The sequence below is a fragment of the Chrysochloris asiatica genome, unplaced genomic scaffold, assembly GCF_000296735.1.
Source record: "Chrysochloris asiatica unplaced genomic scaffold, ChrAsi1.0 scaffold00146, whole genome shotgun sequence".
Classification (NCBI taxonomy): Eukaryota; Metazoa; Chordata; class Mammalia; order Afrosoricida; family Chrysochloridae; genus Chrysochloris; species Chrysochloris asiatica.
In genome coordinates, this window is record NW_006408664.1 from 427218 (window position 1) to 445749 (window position 18532).

The following is an 18532-nucleotide window of genomic DNA, read 5'->3' on the forward strand; positions in this document are numbered from 1 at the left end:
CTAATATCCATATCATGTCTCTCATTTCTTGAGGATCTATACTCAAATAGTGTGGGATAAACTTCAGATCAATTTATGGTGGCCCAAAGCGCTATCCCCCACATCCCTCCACCCACCTACTCAGGGACATAGCCAGTGCAATCTGTTCATCATCTCCACCATCCTCCTCAAGGACTCCTTGGTTATTGCTTTTTTGTCTACATGTTTGCTGTGACTGCCTGCTGGTCCCACATGCACTGCCAACACCAGCTGCCCCAGAGCTAGTGGGATGCCAAACACCCCCTATTCCCCCATTTGTCAGTGTGTGCTTTCAAACCACAGCTGAATCTTGTTAGACCCATGGGCCCAGTCACCTTCAGAATACCATGAACATGAATTTACCAAGCCACTGTTTGCCTCTCTCACTCTTGTAGTCTATTTCCTATATTCTCATTCTTAAATCCTTGGACCCAGCCACCATATAGGCCTCCTCGCTCTCAAACCCTTTTCCTTTGTCCTCTGTTTGCTCCATGGCCATTGAACTCTTTTATATGAGGGGGCTTCAAAAGTTCATGAAAACATTCCATTATCTTTCAATTCCATTTTTCTGTGATTTACAAAGCCCCTCATAGTCTCAGCTTTTTTTTTTCACTGATTGATGGGAGTCCGAAAGATATTAGTCCCCGTTGGTACTCAGGTGGGGACTTTTTATTCTTGCCTTCACCAGCTGTTCCTTGGAAACCCTATAAAGGGTGGCTATGAGTTGGAACCGACTCGACTGCACTTATCAATAATATCCTCAGGTCGTGGTGGCTAGTGGGGTTCCTCTTCTCCTCCCTGTGCCCTTTTTAGGGCATGGTCTGCATAACCCTTGCCTACTTGTGATACCTGTGATCTTCTGTGTCAATTTTGGCTTTTCTTTTTTGTGTTCATTGACTTACCTCCTGGTTTCCCTTCAAGATTAAATGAAACATTTGGCGAATGACCTGCAGTCTTCTCCACACCAAATCCTGTCAGCACATACAGTGTTGTCTCAGCTGATCCTTGGCCGCTTTTTCCTTTCCACTTGTGCTCACTGTTCTGCTTACACCTTGAGCTTAACCTGCAGCTGGCCCACCACCACCTTTGAAATCACTGATAAAAAATCTCATTTTCTGATTGTCGTCCTTCTAGCTTACTTGATTCTTCTTGTTGGTGTTAAGTGCTGTCAAGTTGATTCCGACCTACAGTGACCCTATATAGGGTTTCCAAGGAGTAGCTGGTAGGTTTGAACTGCCAACCTTGTGGTTTGAAGTCTAGTCCTGATTGATTCTACTGCGGTACATCAGGAGTACAGTTATGGAAACTTATTTCTTTCCTCACTGGGACTGCTGATGCTTTCTTCCTGCGTCTCTTGACCAGAGTTTTCTGAGAATCACCAGGCCTGTAGTGCACAAAAGTATTTCATACCTAATTTGCATTCTGTTATTGGTCACTTTACTTTTTGTTTACAACAAAAACTTTCAAGTGGAGCTAGCTCTAGACCATCTGTGGCTCCACTTTCTTTGCTTCCTGATTTTTCTCTATGTAACACCATTAGTTTGGGAGGGATCTCTGTACCTGGAGAGAGATACTTGTCATTTCTGCCCCGTGGAAATACTTGACTTGGGTTGGTCCAACTCAGCTGGGTCCAATTTTCATGCTTTGTAAAGCTATAAGTATTCTATGTTGTTGTTGTTGTTGTTGAGTGCCTTCGAGTTGGTTCCGACCCATAGCGACCCTGTACAGTGTTTACGAGGCTATAAATCTTTACGGGAGCAGAATGACTCATCTTTCTCCCGTGGAGCAGCTGGTAGTTTCGAACTGCTCGTCTTAAGGTTCGCAGCCCGATTCGTAACCATTACGCTACCATAGGTTCCTTTTTTCTATTTTGACTTTTCCCACAAGGAATCTCTTGTTGTTGTTAAGTGCTGTTGAGCCAATTCTGACCCATAGCGACCCTGTATAGGGTTTCCAAGGAGCAGCTGGTGAGCTTGAACCACTGACTTTGCAGTTCAAATGACTTTGCCATCGGACTTATTAGCCCACAGCATCACACCAGGACTCCACAAGGAATCTCTAGTTGGCTCAAATGGTTAATACCTTTGACCTATAACCAAAAAGTTAGAGGTTTCCATCTACCTTGGAAGAATGGCCTGGCAACCTACTTCTGAAAAATCCACCATTGAAAACCCTATGAAGCACCATTCTCCTCAGACCCACATGGGGTCATTAGGAGTTGAAATTGACATCCCCTCAAGGTCTAGATGCCTATACAGAGATACCTTTTGTCACTGTCATTATTCTTTAATTAATCCTTTCCTTTTCCTCAGTACAATAGAATTTCTCCTTAGAATTATCTTTTGCTACTTGCACTCGACATTTCTACTACAGGATAATTATCAAGATTAAATGAAACATTTAGTTTATCAACTATTTTTGACTATATGTCAGCGGGTCAAACCCACCCGCTGCTCCTCAGAAACCCTTTATAGGGTCACTATGAGTCAGAGCCGACTTAACAACAACTTAGTGTCAGGAACCGTTCTAGGCAATGGGATATGATTTAGAGATTGTCTGAAGAACAGATTTGATACATTAAACACTAAAGACAGAAGACCAGAATTGTGGGATGACATCAAGAACATTATACAGCAAGAAAGCAAAAAGTCATTAAGAAGACAAGAAAGATGGAAAAAGTCAAAATGGATATCAGAAGAAACACAGAAACTTACTCTCCGGTGTAGAGATGCTAAAGCAAATAGAAGAAATGAGGAGGTCCAAGAGCTCAACAGAAAATTTCAAAGATCAGCTCAAGAAGATAAAGCCAAATATTACAAAAAAAAAAATGTACAAAAATCTGGAGTCATAAACTAAAAAGGAAGAACACTCTCAGCATTTCTCAAGCTGGGGGAACTGAAGAAAAAATTCAAGCCTCGACTTTCGTTATTGAAAGATTCACTGGGCTAATTATTGAATGATGTAGAAAGCCTCAAGAGAAGATGGAAGAAATACACAGAGTCACTGTACCAAAAGGAAATGGTTAATGTTCAACCGTTTCAAGAGGTAGCATATGATCAAGAGCCAATGATCCTGAAGGAGGAAGTTCAAGATGCATTGAAGGAATTGGCAAAGAACAAGGCATTATGAATTGATGGAATAAAAACTGAAATCTTTCAAGAAAGTGAGGCGGAACAGGAGTCACTCACTCATCTCTGCCAAGAAATTTGGAAGACAATGATCTGGCTGACTGATTGGAAGAGATCTGTATTTGTTCCCATTCCAAATAGAGGTGACCCAACTGAATGCAGAAATCATCGAACAATCTCTTTGATATCCCATACGAGTAAAGTTTACTAAAGGTAATAATACAGAATGGCTGCAAGCATATATTGACAGAGAACTCCCAAAGGTTCAAGCCAGATTCAGAAGAGGCTGTGGAATAAGGGATATCAGTGCTGATGTCTGATGGATCTTGGCTGAAAGCAGAGAATATCAGAAAGATGTTTCCTGTGCTTTATTGACTATGCAAAGCCTTTAGATTGTATGGACCATGACAAGCTATGGACAACATTGTGATGTATGAGTATTCTGGAACACTTAAATGTGCTCATGAGGAATCTGTACGTGGACCAAGAGGCAGTTGTTTGAACAGAACATGGGAACACTGAATGGTTTAAAAAGAGGAAAGGTGTGCAACAAGGTTGTATTATTTCACCATACTTATTCAACCTGTATACTGAGCAAATAATATGAGAAGCTGGGTTCTATGAAGAAAAACTTGGCATCAGGATTGGAGGAAGACTCATTAATAACCTGTGATACGCAGATGATACAGCCTTGCTTGCTGAAAGTGAAGAGGACTTAAAATATTCACTGATGAAGATCAAAGAGCACTGCCTTCGGTATGCATTACATCTCAATGTCAAGAAAACAAAAATCCTCACCACTGGACCAGTAAACAGCATTCTTATCAAAGGAGAAAAGAATGAAGTTGTCAAGGACTTCGTTCTTCTTGCATGAACTATCAACACTCAGGGAAGCAGCAGTCAAGAAATCAAATGATGTATTGCATTAGGTAAATCTGCTGCACAAGACCTTTTTCAAGTGTTGAAGAGCAAAAATGTGAGGACTAAGGTGTGCCTGACCCAAGCCATGGTATTTTCAATAACCTCATATTGCATTTGAAAGCTGGACAGTAAATAAGGAAGACCATAGAAGAATTAATGCATTTGAGTTATGGTATTGGCGGAGAATATTGAAAATGCCATGGGCTGCCAAAAGAACCAATAGATCCATTTTGGAAGAAGTGCAGCCAGAGTGCTCCATGGAGGCCAGCATGGCCAAACTTGATCTCTTATACTTTGGACATATAGTCAGGAGGGACCAGTCACTGGAGAAGGATAGCATGTTTGGTAAGAAGGAGGGTCAGAGAAAAAGAGGAAGACCCCCAATGAGATGGATTGGCCAAGTGGCAGCATTGATGGACTCAAGCATGGCAACAATAGTGAGGTTGGCCCAGGATCTGGCAGTGTTTTGTTCTGCTGTGCATAGGGTCACTATGAATCAGTACCAACTTGATGGCACCTAACAACTATAACATAAGTCAGCGGTTTAAACCCACCTCAGAAGGTCGCTATGAGTCAGAGCTGACTTAACAGCAACTGTTCTAGTCAATGGGATATGGTGGTTATGTGCCATTGAGTTGGTTCTGACTCATAGGAACCTTGTATAGCGTTTCTGAGGCTGTAAATCTTTACAGGAGCGGAGAGCCTCATCTTTCTCCCTAGGTGGTTGTTGTTAAGTACCGTGGAGTTGGTTCTGACTCATAGGAACCTTGTATAGCGTTTCTGAGGCTGTAAATCTTTACAGGAGCGGAGAGCCTCATCTTTCTCCCTAGGTGGTTGTTGTTAAGTACCGTGGAGTCGGTTCTGACTCATAGTGACCCTGCACAGGCTGCAAATCTTTAGAGGAGCAGAAAGCCTCATCTTTCTCCCACAAAACAGCTGGTAGTTTTGAACTTCCGACCTTGAGGTTAGCAGCCCGATTCATAACCACTATGGTACCAGAGCTCCAACTGGTAAAATCCAACTATTGACCTTGCAGTTAGCAGCCCAACTCATAACCCACTGTACTACAAGGCGATGGGATAGTGTTGAATAAAACAGACCAAAATCTCTATGTTCTTAGAGCTGACATTCTATTGGAGAAGTACATATATAGGTATGATGCTAGCTGCTTGCCTTTTAGCCAATAACACTTCTCTTTTGTTCCTTAACTAACTTCTGGTACATGGTAATTCATCAGTAAATTGTTAAGGATCTTCATCATCATCACCATCATCATTAGGACCTCCCCCTTGCACCAAAATCCTCTGAGGCTCTCAAATTAGCTTGCTTTCCCAAGTTACTTATTTACAACATATTTCTAATATTTGCACAGTGTCTGCGATATAACAGGTACTCGGTAAATGTTTAATGAGTGAATAAAGATGCCTTAGTGTTTCTCATGGAGTTTCCTGGAGCTCCTCATACAATGCATCTATACATATGCGTGAGAAACAAGGACAGTACAGCAAAGCAACAGGTCTTACTGTAGCCTTCCAGGCTCTGTGTGATCTAGCCCTGCCCTCCTCTCCAGCCTCATCCTGCCTGTTCAGATCTTCCTGTTTTTTAGCCATCAGACACTGTGGTTGCTATGGTATACCAGACTGTTTCCTTTTGCTCTCATTGAGCGTTTTGTTTCCACTGCCTGGAGTGTCCTTTTTCTTTACGTTCTCTTAAGGATTTCTTCTCTATCTTTTAAGATGTAGCCTAGGCACCTTATCTTAACTCCGCCAGAGTCAGTTGAATTTTTTTTGCTGTGCCTCTAGTTTCTGTAAATGATTGTCTTACTTGTTAGACAGCAAACTTAAGGAAAGTGTAATCTTGGTTTTCAATTCACTAGGGCTTATTACAGTGTCTGACTCATAGTAAGTGTTTAATAACAAATGTTTGTTGTAGAAGAATGTGTTTATGTAGTAAACACTTGTGGGATAAGTACCTCTGCTTTTGGGGGTAATCACTAAGTTTTTGCATCCTCTTAGATATTTTTAGCTCTGGTTGTGTCTCCAGAAGTTAATAGGATATAGTTTGAGGATTAGGTGAATTGAGCTCATGTCCCTCTTTGTTTTAGATCCCTGGGGGTTCCTGTTATGTTCTCTTAACTAGTCTCTGTAGAAATGTGTACTTTAATATGCCAATCAATACAGAAAAATACTCTATTTCTCTTGCTTTCTGAAGTTTTGCCCTGAGGTATTTCAAGGACGCTTCCCCAGTTTTTCAGAGACTCTTCCTAGAGACTTCAGATGCTAACCCAGTCCGCTATGGGCGACGGCGGATGAAACTCCGGGACTTGATGGAAGCCGCCTACAAGTTTCTGCAGCAAGAGCAATCTGTGTTCCGGGAACTCTGGGACTGGAGTGTGTGTGTCCCTCTTCTCAGAAGCCATGATACCTTGGTCCGCTGGTGGGTAACTGTGGTGCCTTTCCTGTGCTGGGGGTGTGGGGCTGGTAGAGGGACTGTGGAGGGAAAGGATACCATTTTCTCACTTTTGTTCTTGTACCATTTGGGTTCTTACTACTTTTCCTTACATCAGTGTCCCATCAGAGTAAATGAGATGATAAGAGATGTGAAACTGTCAATCCAGGCTTAGTTCTACCAGAATGGAATGCTATCTTTTTCATTTTCTGTTGAGCTAGTTCACCCTGCCTGATTTTCTACTCTTAGTTCTGTATGATGGTAATTCTTTTAGATTTCATTTTCTAGTATTCAGGCAACTAGTGGTGGTGGTGTTCAGTGGAGTTGGTTCTGACTCATAGTGACCCTGTATAGGATTTCCGAGGGATCAGAAAGCCTCATCTTTCTCCTGCGCAGTCAATTGCAGATAATTGAATTGACATACTCTTTTTTGTTGTTTTTTTCCTTCAGGTACACAGCCAATTGTCTTGCTTTGGTCACCTGTATGAATGAAGAGCACAAGTTATCATTTCTTAAGAAGATTTTCAGTAATGAGGAATTGATCCATTTTAGGTTGAGGTATGCAAGCTCATTACTGGAGAACTTAATGTGACCTCTTGCTCATTCAAGTCATTGATGAGATTCTGGTTCCCTCCAGGTTACTGGAAGAGGCCCAGCTGCAGGACTTGGAGAAGGCCTTGGTTTTGGCCAATCCGGAAGCTTCCCTTTGGTGTAAGGAGAAGGACCTGCAGTCCTTACAGGGACACCTTGTTTCTGCAGACCTTTCCTCCAGGGTGACCACTGTCTGTGGAGTGGTATTGCCTGGGCAGCCACTGGCACTTGGAGAGCAGGTCTGTTGGCATCCAAGGGTTGTGTGGTACCTCCTTGTCCCCTCCCAAACACTGAGTGTGCGCTTCCCTTGGCTGGATTCTATGTACTAGTGTCAACCAAATAATTGCTACTCTTGTTTTGGAAGTGTTGAGGGAGAGATTAAGAGAAATTCACTGAGTGCCCTCCTCCCTTGATATATCACCTTTGTCCTTCTTTAATATTAAATTAGACACAGTAATGATGCTTGGGCGGATACATTTAACTTCAGCAAAGTGCTTCCATTTATCTTCTCATTTGCTTGTTGTGATAGCTGTGTAAAGTTGGGCAACATTTGTTGTGATCCCATGTTTATATGAAACAGACAGAATAATTTGCCTGGAGACACTTGAGCTACTCTTTGATAAATGTAAGCAGTCTCATCCTTTCTGAGTGTTATCTTGGCCTGTTGAATTAGGGGCCAGGGTCTTCCTTCTTGCCACAGTCCATATAATCAGTCCTAAGACATAATATTACCAGCACCTCAAAAGCCCTTTGAGTTCCCTTCTAGTCACCAACCTCCTTCTCCATCCGCTACTCCAAACCCAGTAACATAGAAAAGGAAACTCCCATTTTGTTTTGCATATCTTCTGAAGACTGGCCAGTTATTTAATACCTGTTAAAAGTTAGCAGTTTAAAGAAAATTCTAAATGATTTTTTTTTAATTACCCCAATACTTTGATTCTGCATAAAATAGTTGAATAATCTCATATAAAATAATCTCAGTGTTCTGTTCATATTTATCTGATTGTCTCACAAGTGTTGCATTGCTGGTCTTAGATGTGAAATCCTAGAATTCAGGAAAGGGGAAGAAAACCTCAACTGTGACTCCCCTTCTTAAACTTTGGGCAGGCTATTGCTTAAATTTGCCCTCTTCTTAAAAAAAAGTAAAATTAAAGAAGAAGAAAAAAAAAAAAAAAACCAAAAAGAGGGAAAAAAGCTGGATTCGAGGGAGTTTCTGAAAAAAATCTCGTTCATTATCTTTTCATTCCATTTTTCCCTTGCATTTATTTTTAATAACGTATTTGCTCTGTAATAGGCTTTGTATCTTGAGTTTTCTGATACTAGTATTTCATTGACAGATTGATGTAAAATCAGTGGGAGCATGGTTGTAAAAGTTATAAAATGTCCTTTGAAGGAGAGTCTCTTCTTGACATGCCTTTTATTTGTCATTTGCCTCCTCAGGCTAGTAATAGGGGTTCTTCATATGAACAGGAGCTGGCCCTCAGGTCTTATGTACTGGTTGAGTCAGTCTGCAAAAATCTTCAAACGTTGGCCATGGCAGTAGCTTCTCAGAATGCCGTGTTGTTGGAAGGACCAATAGGATGTGGCAAAACTTCATTAGTTGAACATTTAGCTGCAATGACAGGTAGAAGGAAACCCCCTCATCTTCTCAAAGTCCAGCTTGGAGATCAGACTGACAGTAAGGTAATTAAAAATTACAAGCTTTGGTGGATTGGCATGCCTATTAACATTTATATTCAAGTTTTGTTTTGCTTTGTGTTTGCCTTGTTACCTGATAAAGGTGAGCTACATAAACCTCAAGTGCCTACTTATATCTCTATGGAAAAGTAACAAATAATCAAAGAAATGTAGCATCAGTACCTCAGGTGTGTGGCTTGCTTAATTATTGTTTCCTCTCTTTACAGATGCTGTTGGGGATGTATCGCTGCACAGATGTCCCGGGAGAGTTTGTGTGGCAGCCTGGCACTTTGACACAGGCAGCCACCAAAGGCCACTGGATCCTTCTGGAGGACATTGACTATGCCCCTTTAGACGTAGTACGTCTGCTTACTAATTATGTTTCGTATCGTCTTTCCTGTCTTTGATGAACAAATTTTTTTTTTTCAAGCCACAGAATAAAGTTTTTATTGTGAATTATGTGATAGTTTACATGATAGAACATTGACTTTACATTCATCCTATCGTATATCATTTCATTGCCATGATTACAGTCCCCTCCATGCATCATCAATCAACCAAAGGGTATACCCTGTAAGCCTGCCCCCTGGTTGTCAGCACACAGCCCCTCTCTCCCTCTCTGGGTCTAGAGTCCCCAGCCGCTCCATTTCTCCATGTCATTGTCTCTGCCTCCATCTCTGGTGACACTGTTTCTCTGGGTAGGGTCCTGCACTCTGCTCTTCTCCCTTGATGGTCCCAGGGTCCTCCACTCCTGGACTGCAAAGTCAACCACTCCCCTCCTTTGCTACAAAACATCTACCTTTACATTAAGGAACATTTTTTTAATAATGATTCTGGGACTGGTTTAAACAAATATATTGTGGGATTAGAGATGATATAAGAAACTAATTTACGGTTACCTATTTAATCTGATTTGAAGTCTTGGATTACTTGGCTGGTGTCTTGCTTAATGGAGAATCTGTAAAATTCTGCTTCTTCTATGTTTTATGCTCTGTACTTTTCCCCTACTGTACTTAAATTATGACCAATTTCACAGTATACTTATGAGTAGACCTGGTAGAAAATACCTGTGTTATAGATACATTGATAAATTTGGGATCCCATTTCTCAGCTATGGCAGCTGTAGACCAGTGGGCTTAGAAAAATGAAGGGAAGAGTTGCTGCAATGAGAGGGTTCTTTGTCTTATATTGTGTATAAGAAAAACATACTGGATATACATTTTGGTCTATTCTGTGCATATAGAATTAAATCATGGAAACAATCCCTGTTTCCTTTGTATTTTGTAAATTCTGGCAAAAACTTTATTTCAGAATGAAAAATTTTTCCTTTGCATAGATTTTGCTAAGATTGGATTTAATTTTACTTTAAAGTGGAACTTCAAGTTAACCTGCATATGGCCTTTTTCTTGAATATGAAAGAGAATGAATATGTATGTATGGATAGGTTTAAGCTGATGTGAGAGAGAGGAGGAGTTTCTTAGAATAAGTGTGTATATGAGTAACAGTTGGTGCTTTTAGAATGTGATGAGGTAAAGCTATTCTGGGGATGCTGGCCCAGATTGAGTCTCACAGTTAGGTCACTACTTTCTTTGGTCTTGATGTGCAATTTTCTGGGTCTTAAAACTGAGTTTTCTTAATAAATCCAAAATCCAGACGAGTTAGACTTAAAAATAGAACTGAAATATAAACCATAAAGGCTTGTTTAATAGTGTTCATTGAGGGTTTTTTCTCTTCATATTATACTTCAACCTGGGCAGTTTTTCAGATATCTGGTACCTGGGAAGCCATTAAAGGGCCCTATCCTTGTCTGATGGAGCCCTTGTGTGGCTCTGTGGGTTAATCTGCTGGACTGCAAAGTCAGCTGTTCAAGCTCACCAACCACTCTTTGGAAACCCTATACAGGGTGGCTATGGGTCAGAATTGACTGAATGGCATTCAGCATTAGCAACAACAACAATTTCCTTATCTGACAGCTAAGTGCTATGTTGATCTAGTCCAGATTGGTGACCAAACTGATCATTTTTGCTGCCTACTCATTTTGTCATGTCTGATGAGCATCAAGACTTTCTTGTACTCTGAGCTCCATTTTGTACAGACCATTTCCTTCTTGTCAACACATTTTTTTCTAGAGAGAGCATGTGGTTCAATTGGTCAAATTTAAACTTGATTATCATGATAGTGAAGGTGTTTTCTTAAGAACATAACCGACTCACCTTAGCTGATCGTGCTGTATGTTATCTATCTCCTCTCAGACTTTGCACTAGAAAGTCTCAGGCATGTTAGTATCCTCAGAATCTTGCTTTCTAGGACCACGCTAGGCAATTCTGAGTGCATAGTTAGTTGAATGAATGCATTACACAGTGCAGGTTGTAATCTGTGCTGAAGTGTAGGTGCCTCAGACTTTCCTGCCTGCATGGTGACCAGTTAACACTACAAGAACTGAGGTTTCTCTAATACGTGTTCATCATTTGGAGAGAGGGTTGGTCTGTTTTTTGTTACATCTGTCTTCATAGCTTCATCTGTGGGTTTTGTGTTTTAGGTTTCCGTGCTGATCCCTCTCTTGGAAAATGGAGAGCTCTTGATTCCTGGCCGTGGTGACTGTCTGAAAGTGGCTCCTGGATTTCAGTTCTTTGCAACTAGAAGGTAGGTCTTAATAACCCATTATTGAGTTCATGGGGTCCAACTCAGCCAGGTTAGTTGGACTGAAGACAGATTCAAGCTTCTCGTTTTCTATTTATTTTAAGTTTTTATTGTGAATTGAGTGCAGGTTTACAGACAAGATCATCAGAGGTACATTCAACAAATCATATACTTTGTTTCATCTCACTGATTTTGTCTACCTACATGCAACAACAATTATCCTACTTCCTCCGTGTGGCTCCCCATCTACATCTTTATTTCACAAATGAACAAAGCAAAAATATTTGCACACATACAAAGCGAAAAATATGTATTTATTTAAATGTTCAAAGGGCACGTTCTGCAAGCCAACCTTCTACCTGTAGGCCCACAGCTTTACTCAGTCCATGGGCCTAGAGCCCTTGTCGCCTCTGTCCCTCCATGCCGCTGCCGCTGCCGCTGCCTCTGCCAATGCCTGTGCCATCACTGCCCTTCTAGGTAGGGATCTCATGATGTGCTCATTTCTAATGAAGATAATTAATTTAGAAAATTAAGCTTTGTGTTTTGTTCTTATACCTGTTTTTTCCCACTAAAAATAATCAAAAAAATTTTATCTTAGTTTTAAAAACAATCAGAGAGATTAGATAGTATTGTCAGATAGGCTTGGGTTTGAGTTCTGCCTGTGAAACTTAGTACCTGTGTGTACCTTGTCAGTTTGATTATAATGAGGCTAATAATACCTCCTCAAAGGAGCCCTGGCAGCTCAGTGGTTAAATGCATTGTTGGTAAATGGAAGGTCAGTGGTTCAAACCCACTGCCCTCATCTGTGTGTGAGTAGGTCTGTTTTGTCATATCAAGTCACTTTGACTTGTAATCTGTGTGATAGTACACAACAATAACAGCTGACTTTAAATGGTGGTATAAAAATTGAACAGACTTAATACGTGTTCTTTTGTGTATTTTATAGTAACGGGAAAGCCATGGTTCATTTCCTAGTACTAATTTAACTCTGTACAAGTTTTCTAAGATTTTAATGTGCCCAGCATCAGATTATAATTGGTGACTGTGTTAGTGTTTAATGTGGTGGACATTCACTCCCTCCCAGCTGGTTGTTGAGCTAACCTGACAGTGGTCTAAGAGCTCCTGGTGGGACCCTTATTCACAGAGACAGTATCATTCTTTACTATTAGATTCATACATTTCCCAGATAAATGTATGACATCATGGGAAGAAGTCAGATAAGTTCGCTTGCCAACTCTGTTGTTTGTAATCATAGCTGAGTGAGCAAGAGACATTATTCTTATGTGTTAGAATTAAAAATGATACCTTCTCTTCAGAATAGTTTAAGAGTTCATTAAATGGCTTAGATGTGAGCATCTAACTTGCTCAGAGTATTTAATACCTCCTTCTCTTTTGGAAAATTTAAAATAACTTTTGGTTCTATAATTCTACTAACATGCAGTGAACTAATTTTTAATGCTATAATCTTGGATCATGATTCTTCTTGCCTATTTGTGCATAAAGAAGAGGATCATGTCACTGAGGCCATGACACGTAATAGAATTATTTGCAGTGATTTGAAAAGAATTTGGTTAAAGCTTTAAGACTCCTGATGTGGTGCTGTAGGATATGCACTGGACTACTAACTGCAAGGTTGGTGATTCAAAGCCACAAACTGCTCCTCTGAAACACCTCATGCAGGGTCAATATGAATTAATTGGAAACAACGTATGACAGCTCTTAACAACAGCAAAGCTGAACTGTCAATCTTTAGGAGGTCAACTGTTGTCCTTAAATTTTCCATAGAGCCTAAAAGCCCAGAGTAGTATTTGGCAGAAGGAATTATGAATGTTGTTCATATGTGGGATATTGTAAAGCAAGAGATAATCTTGAGTGATAATTCAAGGTTAAAATTAATAGTTTTGTCTAACTCTTTTATTTTGAAATGTAGACTTTTAAGCTACGGTGGAAATTGGTATCGACCATTGAACAGCCATGCTACTTTGTTAGATAAATATTGGACCAAAATTCACCTGAAAAACATGGATAAGACAGAACTGAATGAGGTATGTGGTTATTAGAAATAAATTATCCATGCTGTCTTTATTTTTAATATGAGACGTTTCAAACACACATAAAAGTAGAAACGCAATATATAACCACCAAAGCATCCATCAACTTTAATTTAGCAGCTTATTTGTTAACATTTTACGATGCCTGCCTCTTCTATTATTTTTTTTCTTTGCTAAAGTATTTTGAAGCAAGCCCTATAATATTTCATCCCTAAATACTCAGTTGTTGTTGTTATGTGCCATTGAGTCGGTTCCAACTCATAGCAACTCTATATAGCGTTTCCAAGGAATGGCTGCTGAGCTTGAACTTCTGCCTTGGGGTTCAAACCCACCTTGCGTTAACCCACAGCGCCACACCAGGCCTCCAGATACTCAGTATGCATCTCTGAAATTTTAAAGGCAGTTTTATATATAAACACAGAAGCATAATTACTTCCAAGAAAACTAATAGTAATTACTCAATATCATTTAATACCCAGACTGTATTTAAATTTCTCCACATGTTCCCAAAGATTTGTTATTAAGGTTGTGTTTTCATACTGAGCAATTTAATGCATACTTTGGTTTGGGTATTACTGAAAATTAAGGTGCATTAATAGATTTCTTATGTTGATTCACTTACCAGTATTGTTGATCATTAACAGAGTTGTCTCAATTGATGACATTCTTCCACGCTTCGTCTACCTTTTCTCTTTGAAAGGTTTCATTCACCAGCTCTTTATTTTGGAGAGCAGTGAAAAAAGCATGGAAGGGATGCTTTGCTTCAGTAATATTTGTTGTAAGTTTACAAGAAAATATATAGCAAAAAAACAACTTTTCATGACATGGCTTGTGTAAGAAACACTCTTAACATACAGGAAATGGGTACGGTGTTAATCTTTAGGTATTTTCTTCATCTGGTATATATGGGGAACTGGACTCGATCACTTTTAATTGCTGAAAACAGGTATAGGGTTGGGGAAGAGATTAACTGCAAAAGGTCCATGAGGGACTCTTGTGTTTTGGAGTGACAGATATATGGCTTTCTTGTTTGTGTTGGTGATTATTTATACCTAAAAAGAGACTGAATCTCTGGTATGTAACTTTACCTTAATAAACTTGACTTGCAATAATAAACTTAGTTTCAACATTGAAGGAGTCTGTAGGCAAAGTATTGAACAATGCAAGAAGCATGAAAAGATGGATGTTGCTGAGTGGAGCATGCAGCACACTCACCTCAGTGCTTTAGGGGGTGCACACACTGCTGTCCCTGCAGGTGGATGCATCTGTTGGGGCCATCACAGTTGAGGACTTGGACCTTGTGCTGGTAGACTTCTTGGTATACCTGCTCTCCAAGAAGCCACTCATATACGAAGTATCGACAAATGAATTGAATAATGAAATTGGCATTAGCATGTCTAATCTTTGATGACTGGTGTGGCGCTGTGGATTAATATGCCACACTGCAAAGTCGTTTGAACTGCAAGGTCAGTAATTCAAGTTCACCAGCTGCTGCTAGTTGTTGTTGTTAAGTGCTGTTGAGTGGAAACCTTATATAGGGTCACTATGGGTCGGAACCTACTTGATGTAATTTAACAGCAACAATATGTTACCACAGGCATCAAGGATGATATATCAAAATTAAGAAGGGAAGAAATGGAGTAGCAGGAAATCGTAATTTAGAACAAAAAAAGGCCACACAACTAAATTCTCTTAACAGATTTGCCTTTTAAAAAGTCAGTATGGCTGATAATGAGTGGGGGAGAGGATGTATCTGTGTCTCACTACATTGACTGTTCTTGTCCCACTGGTTTCTCTGGCAGGACTGTTCTACTCAGCCTCTGTGGAAGACAGTTTCCCTCAGGGCTGTACCAGCACAGCCAACTTGTGCTTTTGCAGTCTGTTCTGGCTGGTGACCATACCAATTTATGTGTTCTTCCACCTTTGAATTTGGATGGTATTAAGCTCTTCAGAAATAACTAATGTAACTAGTTAAGAGGCAAGATGGTATATATGATAATGATATATCTTGGCCTCTTTCTCTGAAAGTTCAACTAGATTGAAATACTGGAATACCATTTAGTTGCTTTGCCTTGTTTCTGTCAGAGGCTTAGAAATATGAGAGGCTTAAACTACAGCTTTATTGTACTCTTGTCCTGCCCTTATTTTTTTTGAAGATTCTAATTCATAACAATTGCTGTATGCAAAGAAAAAATATTTAGACAAGGTGTCTTGTTGGATTAACAACCGTAATACAGCTGATGTAGCACTGTGTTATAAACACTGGACTGCTACCCACAAAATTGGTGGTTAGAACCTATCAGCTGCTCCTTGGAAACCCTATACCAGGTTGTTATGAGTCACAACCAACTCAGCAGCACGTAACAACAACAATCAACTGATGATAACTTTATTCCTTATCCCAGTCATTTAAAAGTTAGTCATTTCTAATATGGTGGTGGTGGTGGTGGTGATGTCCCGTGGAGTCGATTCTGACCCATAGCGACCCTGTACAGGGTTTCCAAGGCTGCAGATCTTTACAGGAGCAGAAAGCTTCATCTTTCTCATGCGAAACAGCTGGTAGTTTTGAACTGCTGACCTTGCTGTTCTTAGCCCGATTCATAACCACTATGTTATCAGAGCTCCTTCATTTCTAGTATTGGGGTTTTTTAGGTTTCAAGTTCTTAAGTCACATGCTAGGACTGGCTGAAATAATTTCAAAGGAGCTGTGTTCAAGTAATTATAGAGAAGTGCATCTTAACTAATATGATATAAAATACCTCATAACAAAATAGAAACTTCTCATACTTATAAAATTTTTAAATTACCTTCATTTCTCTGGCATCAACTGTTTATATAATACTTTTCCATTTAATGAAAAACAAAAGAAGGAATACACAGAGTAATTGTATCAAAAAGAATTGGTCATGGAGGAACTTGATTTCTGGCTCTTGCCCAGTCTTCAGGTTTGAATGGAAGTCACCCTTGTGGCCCAGTTTTCAGTCAAGCAGTAGATAAGTTTATAGGTGGGACAGCAACATTAATAAGGTATGCTCACCAAGTCATTCAAGATCAAAATAGCAACACTGACCTAAGGATAGAGTTGAGAAAGGATGAGAAAGAGAGTGAGATGGAAATAAGAGCCACAGGGAGAAAGTGGTGGGGAAACTGACTACATGGAGTGGATTGCAGTCATTGAGGTGAAACAAAGTGTGTGATTTGCTGAATGTAAAAGCTGATGATCTTGTCTGTAAACCTTCATTCAATTCACAATAAAAAGTTAATAAATAAATAAAAAGACTGGTCAAATGTTCAACCATTTTAGGAGATAGCATATGATAAAGTACCATTGGTATTGAAGGAAGAAGCTGAAGCTTCACTGAAGGCACTGGCAAAATACAAGGTTCCGGGAATTGATGGAAAACTAATTGAAATGTTTCAGCAAACAGATGCAGTGCTGGAAGTGCTTTCTCTATGTCAGAAATTTGGGATCCAGCTATGGTGAACTGACTAGAAAAAATCCTTATTTGTGTTTATTCCAGAGAAATTTGATCTACTGAATGCGGAAATTATCCAACAGTATCATTAATACCTGAACTCCTAACCACACAGTTGGAGGCTTGAGCTCACCAGTCTGTAGGAGAAAAATGAAGCTTTCTGCTCTTGTAAAGATTTCCAATCTCAGAAACCCTATGTAGTGTTGCTATGCCTTGGAACTGACTTAATAACATTTATTAACAGCAACATCATTAATACTACACACAAGTAAAACTTTGTTGAAAAAATTAAACAACTGCAGCAGTACAGCTACAGGAAATGGTCAGAAGTTCTAGCTGGATGCAGAAGAGGACATGGAATTCTATTTGTCTTTACTTTTATTGTGTTTAAAATATGCTCAAACTGTTGGTGAAATCCTCAATTTAAAAAATGAAGAAATATAAGGGTTTTTTATATAAGGTATACCATTTGAGATGACATTCTTAAGGTTTTATTTCTTCATCTTTGTAATTTTATGAACATTACAATATATATTAAATATGTGGACATTGCATATACAAAATTGGAATCACAGTATGCTTCTTTTCAAGCAAATGTAAATGTATTTGATGGTAACATCTAGAATTTTCCTGCTTTTTTAACAGTTCAGGCTGAACAAATCAATATCATAAAGGCTTAGAATCAGTATTATGAACCTCTAGTATTGCACAGTATGTTGTTTGGTGCCATCGAGTCGCTACTGACTCATAGTGACCCACTATTCAACAGAATGAAACACTACCCCATCCTGGACCAACCTCATGATCGTTGCTATATTTAAGCCTACTGATGGCTGCCGCTGTGCCAGTCCATCTTTAGGAGTCAGGCCTAGTGGTCTGCTTCAAAAAGGTCATGGCCTTTTAAGACCCTGTGCAGCAGTTCTGTGCATACAAGGGGTCAGTCACCATGAGTCAGAATTGACTAGATAGTAACAACAGCAAAGTGTGACTAGTAGTCTAGGTATACTTTTTAAATTTATGTATTGTTGAAACTTTGTTCTTGCTTTGTCAGGTTCTTCAGAATAGATACCCCAGCCTATTGGCAGCAATTGATCACCTGCTTGATATTTATATTCAACTTACTGGTGAAAACCATTCTCAGAACAATTATGCTGAATGTGAGCAGGCACTTGAGGAAATTTCAGAAGACAGAAGAGAAAGCAAAAGACCAAGGCTAGAAGGAAGAGAATTCTCTCTAAGGTACTGGATTAATTACTTTTTATGTTGTTATATTAAAAACTGATTTAATCAAAAATGCCTATCAGAAAGCAAAATGTTGATGAGAGGTCAAATTTCAGAATCTGGGCCTCTTTATGGTGAAAAAGGAAAATGCTTTCCTTTTTTAGATCTACAGTTATTAGCAGGGAATACTTGATAAAAGGTAACATTATTTTAGCTTCGAATAATTTAAAGACAAACCTTGGAACTTTTTTAAAAAATGTTTTATTATGAATTATGTGATAGTTTACATGGGAGAACATTAGTTTTACATTCATCCTATCGTATATCATTTCATTGCCATGGTTACAATCCCCTCCATGCA

The 18532-nt window shown here is 39.5% G+C and overlaps 1 protein-coding gene and 1 pseudogene across 1 annotated transcript in view; both read left to right on the forward strand.

The window, feature by feature from the left end:
* MDN1 (MDN1, midasin homolog (yeast)) overlaps positions 1 to 18532 on the forward strand; it is a 204842-nt gene that overhangs the window by 38477 nt on the left and 147833 nt on the right. The window contains exons 3-10 of the mRNA XM_006870613.1: positions 6279 to 6503; positions 6966 to 7073; positions 7153 to 7345; positions 8547 to 8789; positions 9011 to 9142; positions 11323 to 11426; positions 13354 to 13468; positions 18002 to 18189. Coding sequence (XP_006870675.1) covers positions 6279 to 6503; positions 6966 to 7073; positions 7153 to 7345; positions 8547 to 8789; positions 9011 to 9142; positions 11323 to 11426; positions 13354 to 13468; positions 18002 to 18189 — 1308 coding nt within the window. The remainder of the gene's footprint in view (positions 1 to 6278; positions 6504 to 6965; positions 7074 to 7152; positions 7346 to 8546; positions 8790 to 9010; positions 9143 to 11322; positions 11427 to 13353; positions 13469 to 18001; positions 18190 to 18532) is intronic.
* On the forward strand, positions 15222 to 15436 carry LOC102817310 (annotated as a pseudogene).